Source organism: Hipposideros armiger, unplaced genomic scaffold (assembly GCF_001890085.2).
Source record: "Hipposideros armiger isolate ML-2016 unplaced genomic scaffold, ASM189008v1 scaffold_876, whole genome shotgun sequence".
NCBI lineage: Eukaryota > Metazoa > Chordata > Mammalia > Chiroptera > Hipposideridae > Hipposideros > Hipposideros armiger.
The window spans coordinates 44,188-54,764 of NW_017732226.1; the positions used below are offsets into that span (position 1 = coordinate 44,188).

A 10,577-nucleotide genomic window follows, 5' to 3' on the forward strand; every position below is an offset into this window, starting at 1 on the left:
ATTAGAATTTCTTTATTAAACATGAGATAAATATTTTCTTTGAAAGAGAATCTTATGATAAAATTATAATTAATGAGATGATGTAATAATGTGGACAAATAAAATTAAAGAGCACTTTAAACATCTATAGGAACAATTAAATGTCTTATAAAAGTCAATGACTCAAGGTTTATTTTCATTATAAAGAAGGAAAAAGAAAGCTCAATGAGAAATCAATAGATAAGATAGCAACTGAGAAAAAGTAAAAAGATTTATCAAATGTATAAGCATACTAGTAAGATAAAAGCAAGCCTGAGTAAAGGATGCTCTTATATGAAAATAGATGACTACATCTTCTAGCACCTGAGATTTATTTTGGAATACCATAATGTCTGCCATCTCCTACATTTCAGGATAAATGACATTTTAATTGGTAGCATTTCTTCTTACCACATATAGGTTGCAAGGAAATAAAAAAAAAAACTATGATATTTTTTAGCATACTTGTAACAGTCTCCTTTTTTCCCATAAAATTATGATGAAAAAGTAAAAGTTATTTCATTAACATGATCAACAAGCCACTGGTTTAAGTTGGACATCTAACTTTTATACCCATATATTCCCATTAAAAAATAGATTGAAATTACTTACTTTTTAAATAAATGTTGACAAATAATTACTTCGTAGTTAAGAAAATTAAGATAAATCTATATGAGTTAGTAATGATGAGGTTAATAATATTGTAAATTAAAAATGAGGGAAAAAAACAGTATCGCATTGAGTTTAGGGTAAAAGAATAGAATCTTCTTTAATGTTCAAATTTGGCTCCACTTGAAGATTACGGCCAATGAAAGAGTTGTCCAGTTAAAATAGGAAAAGCAACATTACAGTGAAGTAGATTGAATGTGAGAGTGTTTTTCAATTTCCTCGACAATATTGTGCAGATTCTCCTGATTTTGTTCGGATGTCATTTCCATATGTGTTATCTCTGAAGGGCAACTAGTCTGAAGTTTTGTGTTGTGTGTTGGTGGATAGTTTTTTTCTATTTGACTGTACATGTTAGCTATTGACTTTTCAAGTTCCGCTAAGTTTTTAACATGTTTGAGGATTCCTTTTGGCTCTCTTTGAGGGTGTGCATTACAAACTGTTGTTGGTGTTGATCGCTGTAACATAGAGGGCTTCATTTCCTTGGGTGGTTTCACAGTGCCTGTGTGTTTAACAGCTGGTATACAAACACACATAGGGGATGGAACTGAAGTTGAAGGAGGTAGTGGAGAAGGAAAAGGAGGAGGTGGCGGAGGAAGAGAGGGAAGCGAAGAAAGGAGGGGTAGAGGAGGAGAAATAGAGGGAGGAGAAGAAACAGAAAGTGGAAGAAGTAGAGGAAAAGGAAGAGGAGAGGGATGACAAGAAGGAGAAGGAGGAGAACAGGAAAGAGACAACGGAGTAAGGACAAGAGGAGGAGGAGGAGGAGGAGGACGTGGAGGAGGAGGCGGAGATGGCGGAGGGGGAGAGATGTTTGATGAATGGGGAAGACTTTTGAAAATGTTCCTTTTGGTTTCAACAGTCAACATACAAGTGGGTGTCTCTTTCCTTAGGAGTGGAGAGTTTAAAATGCAAGGCATTGAAGGAGAAAGTTCCAAGGAACAGTCAGCAGGAGAAATGATGGCATTAGGCTCTGATTTGAGTTCCACAGCTCTTGAGACAGTTGGCAAAGTAGAGAGTGAGGAATGAGACCAAGGAGAAGAAAATGAAGAGTCTGAAGACAGAGATTTCCACTGTTCCATTCCTTGTATAATAGGTGATTCACCTGGCCTTATTTCCTCTTTCTCTCTTAAACTTGTATCTTTAGCTGTAAGCACAATATTCCTGCTACCTCTTTTGTTTGGATGGGTTCCAGGAATTTCATTTCCAGCTTTCTGTCTATTGCTTCGCCATTGCTCCATTTCTATGGTTTCTGGTGTATTGGGAAGTTCCCACATTGGTCTCCTAGGTAAGCAGATTGTCTGATTCCACAACTTCTGAATCTTTTCTCTTGGGCCCCCCAGAGGCTCATTCTTGGCTTGTGTTTTGGGTAAAAATGAGCCTACAGAATCTGTTCTCAGTGGAAAGTCCAACTTCGTTGATCTTTGTCCTATATTTTCCTTATAAAGGGCACTGTGGGTACTTAAGGCATCTTCATCAGATACCAATGTGAATTTCCTTGCAGACTCGGGCTGGTTGATCTTAAGGGATCCATCTATATAAGCCTGCTGGTGAGCCTCAGTAGGATTGGATGAAAAGGGCACCACAACGTGCTGATGTTTCCTGTCTTCTGGAACTGACTTATTTCCCCTGCTTTGTTGGAAATGGTAGAGAAGAAAAAGACTTGAAAGAAAAGAAGATAATGAAATGTAAGGAAACAGGTTGTGACATAGCTTTCCCGAGAAAGAGGTTTTTTATGGTTCTCATTACTATTAATACTTCAACATATAAAACACCAAATAACACTAATCTACTGAAGCAAAACATTATTTTCATGTCCCTGTTCCTAAAAAGGCAGGGCAGACAAGCTTGAGAGCTGTGAGCAGCATTGAGAAATATTCATTAAAAACAAAAATGTGTCAATCTGTACACTGATTTTGTTTCAACTATTTTGATACAGCAAAGTATCCATGACCACACATAACAGTTCTCTCATGTATACATCATAGTTCTCCAAATTGCAGGCTAGCATTTGGCTAATGTTTTCATATCCTTTGCCTTGGCTGAGGATGCTCAGAACTGAACGTTTTGAGGAAAGAGGATCCTTAGCTGTATCTGATTCATAGCTGTCCATTATCTCTCATCTTGGTAATTTTCTCCTGGAGCGAACAGTACTTTCATATCTGAGCGAAAGCTTGCAAGTGGATCCAGATTAAGAGAATAAAATTCCCCAAGCACTAATGGGAGAATTTCTTTCACAGTGGTCAATATCACAAGTGAGAAACTGAATTTGCACTAGAATCCAGACAAATTATTTTTTCTATTTCAATTTTTGCTTAATCATTTCAAAAACATATATTTTACAAATAAGAGAGGGGCTGTTGGCATTTCGTTTGAACATGATCTGGATCAAATTTTAGTCAAGACTCACTTTACTGAAAAAAATTATATGAATATATCAGTTTTGATATCACTGGAAGGTTTCCTCATCCACGAGTCATAGTGACTGTTCATCAAGTAAAATTGAATAAATCAAAGGACATAAATAAGTGCCTCTGATGAAAGCATCAGGACCTTCCCCCAGAAAGGCTGGGGGACTTGTGGTTTTGAATAGTTTCTCATTAGACTTTGTTCTCAAGCTCAGAGTAACAGATTTATTTTTGTTATTGTTTCATATTTACCTACACAGCAGAAATGAATTCAAAAGGAAATACTTTGAAAAAAATTAAATAGCCATTGAAAATTTGAAAAAAATTGAAACATTGGAAAATTAAGATGGCAGGTGAGGCAATAAAATGATACATAAAGCCAAAGTTGTTATTGTCATTTGGCAAAGATACAAACTGCAAGAAAGAATTGTCATAGGTAGACATAGGATATCACGACTACCTGAATACTTCAAAAAGTGCAGACATATGGATTAAAGAGACAGCAAACACTTACTTTCCCTAATCTTGAAAAGTCATTTTCAAAAAATGGGCTTGAGATTATATAACGGTTGTTTTTGTGTAGATCTGTCTTTGGTTTAATTTTTCTTGGAAATAATTATCTATATAATGATAATACATCACTTTTAATTGAAAGATATATGTAAATATTTTTAACAAGTTAAAAACAAGGAGGATTTTGAAACTCCTCTTGGTAGGCACAGGTACTGTCAGGGGGACACTTGTTTAAATATGCAATTTCAAAATATCAAAAGGGAAGGATGTGTGGAAGATATAACTTTCTATTTAAAAGTAAATGACTCCACGATTAAAAAAAAAAGATGATTACTGTCTATAGAGTAAAACAGCACTTAATGTATTCCATTGCATCTTTTTTTAATGCCCTTGTATTATAATAATATTATTTACTTACTTATGCCTATGCATCCACAGGTGAGAAAGAGAAAACATGTGACAGAAAAAGAAAAGTTTTAACTATAGTTAATTTGAGGAGATTATGAAAACACTAAAAGGAATTAGATTTAAGCACTTACTATATATACATATATATCCAAAAAAATGCATGTTTTTATATATTTTTTGTATTTATTCATGAGAAAAACTTGTAATAATGTTTTAGATAAAATCACATAGTATTTATTTGGTTGTCTTATCATATAAAATATCTAGCTATTTATTCCTATACATAGGTAAAATTTATCTATATGAAATATGAATGATTTCAATCCTAAAACAGAAATTTTAAATGAGATTCTATGAATTGTTTCTGGGTCCCAGCTGAAATATTTTTCCACACTGATTTATACAGGAGCCATAAGTATTGTTTGGAAGAAAGTAAATATACATATAGTACTACGACGACTATTACAGAGTAATTATTAAATCTATATGAAGTTATTAATTATTTCATGAACCTTTTTTTCAAAATGACCTCTGGTATTTTCTTTTAAAAACATTTGATAAGAATTCATTTGTCATCCATTTTCTAATAACTTACAATTAGAATCCCTGTAAAATTTTTTGAATAGATAAGTTAAAAATTTGTTAAAGGTAACTAAATGTGTAGAACTTATAATACTTCAATAAATACATATTAGAATTGCAAATTCCTCTAAGTCTAAGATACTTTTTCAAATAAAACTAGTCCTTCAGTTTTGCTATTTGAAAATTATCACCATGAAACTATATTGATTCCAGATGATATTATATTATACCTGCTTTTGTTAAATAAAAATGATTATATATCCCTCATAATTTCATATAAAACACACTTAACTTGACACCAAAATATTTTTTAGTTTTTAAACTTTTTTATGGGATAGAGGTGGTGAGTGTAAATAAAGAGAATCAAATCGTATTGGCTCAATTCCTATATTCACCGATAATTAAAAAAGAGACCATCATTTCCAACTTATAAAACAAATAATAAAAAAACTATATGTAAGGCATGAATCCTGCGTTATATTATTTTAGAAATAGAATGACAAACATTAAGTTGTTTTAAATTCAATTCTATCATTAAAATATACAATATTAAAATAAGTTTTAACATTTTAAAACTATTCTTAACATAATCTCATACAATAGCATTAATATGGCAAATGGTATTGATACATATGTTTAAAACCAGTTTTTGCATTAAAACATAAATTTCATAATTGTTGAGGCTTGCTTTATTCCTACTAGTAAATGCCACAAATATAAAAGTAGAACATGTTTTAGTCCCTAAACTCTACTCAATTCCAGTTAATAAATGTTTCTTTGACTCAATTTAGTTATATTCTAAATTTTATAATATCCCTGGATGTTTTGCATTTCATGTCTAGAAATAATTACTCTTGAATTTAAAAAAATACAGACAAGTTCAATATCTCCAAACCAATTAGGTTTTGAGGGTGTATCATTATAGAGACAGCTGTGTAGTCTTTTAAAATCATTTAAAAGTCTCTTTCAAAAATGGCTTAATATTGCTTAGCAATTACAAATAATGTAGGAGAAGTAATTAAGCTATCACAACAGCCTTTCGAAAGGAATATGATAAAAAATTTTTCTAAGTGTTTGGGTAGTTAATATTCTTTATTTTCATTCAGATTTCAATTACTGTATTTTACGATGTTCTCAAATAGTATATTAGAAAAGTCTATGGTTTTAGGCCATACAATTTGTTTACGTAACAAAGCAGGTGTTGGCTTTTGATGCCAAATCAAGAATTACTACTTTATAAATGTGCTTTATTCTAATTTTCTATGAGAAAAGAAAAAAAGTTGTTTTCAGAATCTACGTTTAATTGTGGAAGAAGAATGTTTACATGATTCTAAAGATTTAGAGATTAAAAATATAATAAAAATTCAAACTATTCATCTGCAAGTGTCTCTTCATATTGAATACTTCTTTTATTTTTTTTTTTAAATTTTGTTTTGTTGTTATTACTTCTCTAACTTCTCTTAGGTTCTCATCTTAACAATATTTTGTTTTGAAAAAATATAATAAAGTAGGCTGCAAACAGCTTTTCAACATTACGTGAAATTAAATACTCACCACACAGCATCCATCAAAACCCACTTACTTCTTAAAACCCCTGAAAGGTCTACTTACGCTGCGCTGTCCCCAACTTCCTCATAGAGATGTGCCCCCGGGGGCGGGGGCGGCGGCGGCGGCGGGGCTTCGGCCACGGGTGCTGCTGCAGGTGCTGCTGGTTTGGCCGCAGGCATCAGCGCGGCCGCGGCTTGGAGCTTTGCTGCCTTGGTGCACTCCTCTTGGCGTCTTTAGTAAAGTAAGGATGTTGTGTAAAACTACTTTAGAAGTCATACGCTTATCACTAGGCTACCTTGTAATAATAGTGTACAGTTATCAGAGGAACGAACGTTAAAAAAATCTTGTACACCCGTATTTGAATTTATAAGCTGATATATTACAAAAGCATCCCCACAGGCTATCATTTACAAATTCTCCCTGCCTCGTAGTTCTTTAAACATTTACTCCTTGATTACTGGGTGGAATTCACTGGAAATATTTGCAAAGATTAAATGATAATATTAATGGAAGAAAGCAAAATATAAAAATGAGATTGACACTTGCTAGTGTTTTAATGGATTTCTTTCATAATATGAGGCATATGGGACATATATAATCTTATTTTATTATTCATCATTCATCTATTTAAATAGAAGGTTTATTTAAAAATGATTTGAAGCATTTTTGGCATTAGTTTACAGAGGCTGGGTAGGTGGGCACGTTTAGGAGGGAGATTTGGTTAGTTTTTATTCCCTTTGTAGGTCTAGGAATGCCTGTGATTCTTGCAGTAAAGCTAGGCTGTTCTTTTTGACTGTCCTGGACACTGATAATTCTTTCCTCAAAATCAAGATCTCAAAAGGTAGAAGCTATCAAAGCAAACTGTCTTTTTCACATTTCCTCCACTTGCATCCGATTGTGTAAAACCAGCTCAATTCTATATATACAAAGCCACAAGGGAATTTGAACTGAAGAGTATACACCTACTACAGATACAAAGCAGACAAATAATGCATGGTTCTGGGTAGGCTGACTACTTTATGAATATTATCTGGGGTTTCTGTTTTCACATTACATAAAATCATGTGCAAAATATTAGTAATTATACTTACACTTTAAACCTGTTTGGGAAAGCAATGAGTAAGAAAAAAAAAGAAAGCTACATTAGAAATATTGCATTCATAATATTTTAATATGTGACTTATTTTAAGTTACGAATAGTTTACTGATTAGACTCTGACATAGATTTAATGACATAATAGGGAAACTAAGTATTTCAATTCAGAAGGTGAAACTGGTAAGCACTTTATGATTACTGTCACAGTCGTATAAGCTATTAAAACATTCATTACAAGAAAACAAAGAAATGAACTAAATAAAATAAGAAAAACTGGATTAAAACAAGGGTTTGTGAATTTAAACTTTGATGGAGAAACGGAATATTAAAAATGATCTGATCTTTATAATTGGCTTCTTGGTTTAGTGTGCTTGGAGAATATTAAAGAAATGGAGTCAGGCAAGGAGCTCTGTTTATACTCTTGGCTTCACTTTGAAGCTGAAAGGTGCCACTTCACTTCTGGGCAATGAATTCATGAAATGTTTTTTCAGATTTGCTTCTTGGTTTTCCATGAATGGCAAAATTCAAAGACACATCTTAATATAAAATAATCACCATCCATTTCAATCTTATTTATAAGCAGAAATGAAAGTACAAATGTTAGAGTTTTAAAAAAAAATTTTTTTTTGAAACATGAGTTGTGTCAAACTCATTTTGTCTAATTCTGTAAATCTATAAAACAAAAAGTAACTAAAATTACTTTGTAGAATGTTGAGCTGATTACTGAACTAAAATAATTAAATAATGCACCTACAAACTGTTTAAATAGTAAGCATATTAAATTTTTGTTAAATTTCATACTACTGAGTAGAGCACCCAGTTTTTGATCATTGCATTGCATGTCAAATGTAAGTTTTCTCACTGAGATTATTGCTAGAAGTATATAATAAAGCTCTTTTGAGAAATAGTTGGATGAAAAGGATAGCTATAATGGAGATTACAGTTCACATGAAAATTGATATTGAGTTGATAACTTAATAATTTAAAACAAATTGTCCAGTAGTAAGTTTTTTCATAGGCTTTAAATTTAGCATATAAATTGACCTGTTAAGGATACATGGCACTTCAGCATATCAATCTAAATATTAGATTTGCAACTTCACATTGCTTTCGTAATGGAAAATATTCCTATAGCATCTTCATGCAGAACATACATTTTAACTCTCATATTAGAATTACCTTACCTAATTTAATTCAAAATAAAAGTCTCAGTGTTAGAGAACAAAGATAACAGTTTAAGAATACATAAAGACTTTCCCTGTAGGTATTTCAAATGATGAATAGCAGCTCCACTATTATTTCTGTTTGTTATGTAAGCAATTTATATGATTTATGATTCTTGTCTGTTATTTATTTTCATTTTGTGCACCCTCAGGCTTACCTTTCTTCTTAACCTATTCTCCAATATTTTCACCAATCATTGTCAATAGGGATATACTTTAAATGTGTAGTCCTCTATCACAAAGGTTCACCATGCCTAGTGTCAAATAAAGAATAGCTTACTAGCCTATCTCAAATATAGATGTTTAAACTAGTGATAATTACATGACTACTTTGAAGGGCCTAAATTAGAAAAAAACATATATAGGGATTTTAAATGGATGCATTTCCCCCCAAGAACCAGAAAAAAATTAAGGCCTGTACAGCCAAAATATACTGTTAGATGTTACAATATAGGCCTATCCAGGAAAGATGAAACATGGAAAATTACTTATGACATGCTACACATTTTAAACGCTTTTGCCAACACTCGTCATCTGTGCAGAGGTAAACTTAAGGTTCTGGATAAAAACCTTGCATGACAATGGAGTTAGGTTATGGACCTACCTTTGGAACTGGCTGAAATGGGCGTTTGCATATGACATTCCACTGCCTTTTCCCCAGAATACCTATTACCTTGTCTCCCAAGGCTCTTATCCTGATGAAGAACATGAAGACACGGGATCTAACCTAAATATTCCTACTGCATGAGAATGTATTAAGATAACAGGAACATCGAGCGATCTGAAAAATGCACTGGAAGTTTGTATTGTTTTCCTTCAAAGGAAGGTCATTTGGTACAAGAAGGATACAGCAATCCCAGCATAACTGCACCATCAATATTTTACAGCTACAAAGCCATGTTACCAGAGATGGGTTTTCCATCACACCTTCTTGAAGAACTACCCATATTTAGCATCTACGAGTACTTACTGTCTGTAGCTGACCAAAACCACCAAGACAGCGGGAATACAACAGAGGATGATGATGAAGGCCAGAGCCAGCAAAGCACCTTCTGTGTAGCCTAGAGTTTCTCCTCGCTTTTTAATGCTGGTCACTGCCTGTGGAGTCCGTATCTCCAGGATGCGTCCTCCTTCCCCGTAATATGGCTGAAAGTCTTTATTGATATCGAGCAGTTTGCCATCCAAAAATCTTTATTGTCAGATAAATAGTAAAATTAATAATAGTAACAAAGAAAGGCCTTTTTAAAAATAAAATATGTTAATTATATTTTAATATATCCATTTTTAAATTGTAACATAAACTCAGACAAGAGTCTTATTATGAATAAAGAAAACATACATAAAAAGCAATATCAGTAATGAGGAGTAATTACATATCTATATACACATATCAAAAGTCTTAATAACAATGACCCTTACTTAATATGATTACAGACTTAGGAAAAGCCATTCTTAATATCATTGAACTTGATATTACTATGTTGAGATTATTTATGTAATGATATTTAGGCGGGATAAAGTTTAGTATTCTAAATTACATAATATAGTTTAAAATTACATTCCTGCTTTTAATCTTCTTGGGTCCTCAGAATAATCCTGTGAAATACAATATTATAATGCAGATTTACTGCAGTTTTTGAAGCAAATCTGAGACACTAACTCAAGCCTTCACACTCAAAGTCTATATTTGTGTTCCACCACAGCATCTTAAATAGCAACATTCTCAAACACCAAACTAAAACAATGGTTTATGGGCAGAAAGTGAACAAATTCAAAGCTATTTTTTGCTTAGAAAGAAAAGACTAAATAAATAATGCAGGCAGTCAATCATTGTAATCAGAATGACAAGAATTGGTGGTAAATTTAATGTGGTAGGCCTGGCAAACTCTTCCTCTAAATAATGTAATTCTGACTGTGTTTGGGGAGGAGAATCAAGGAATGATTGCTACTCAATTTTATTAGATTGAACAATTTTATTACATATTTTCTGTTGTGATGAAAAGGCTTCCCCCTCCAAAAAAAAAATTCTCAGCAACATTTGAAAAGTCTCTTACAAATTCTACAATACTAATGCAAGATTTGTGTTCTTTTTTTTTTTTTTTTTTTAAATGTTAGGAA

General features: G+C 32.6%; 1 protein-coding gene across 1 annotated transcript in view; it reads right to left on the reverse strand.

The window, feature by feature from the left end:
* Positions 1-103: 103 nt before the first annotated feature.
* PCDH15 (protocadherin related 15) overlaps positions 104-10,577 on the reverse strand; it is a gene marked incomplete at its 5' end in the record, with an annotated part of 518,446 nt that continues 507,972 nt past the window's right edge. Inside the window, 5 exon segments of the mRNA XM_019629964.1 lie at positions 104-2,343; positions 4,021-4,026; positions 6,204-6,371; positions 7,232-7,240; positions 9,430-9,648. Of these exon segments, the coding sequence (XP_019485509.1) occupies positions 864-2,343; positions 4,021-4,026; positions 6,204-6,371; positions 7,232-7,240; positions 9,430-9,648 (1,882 nt within the window).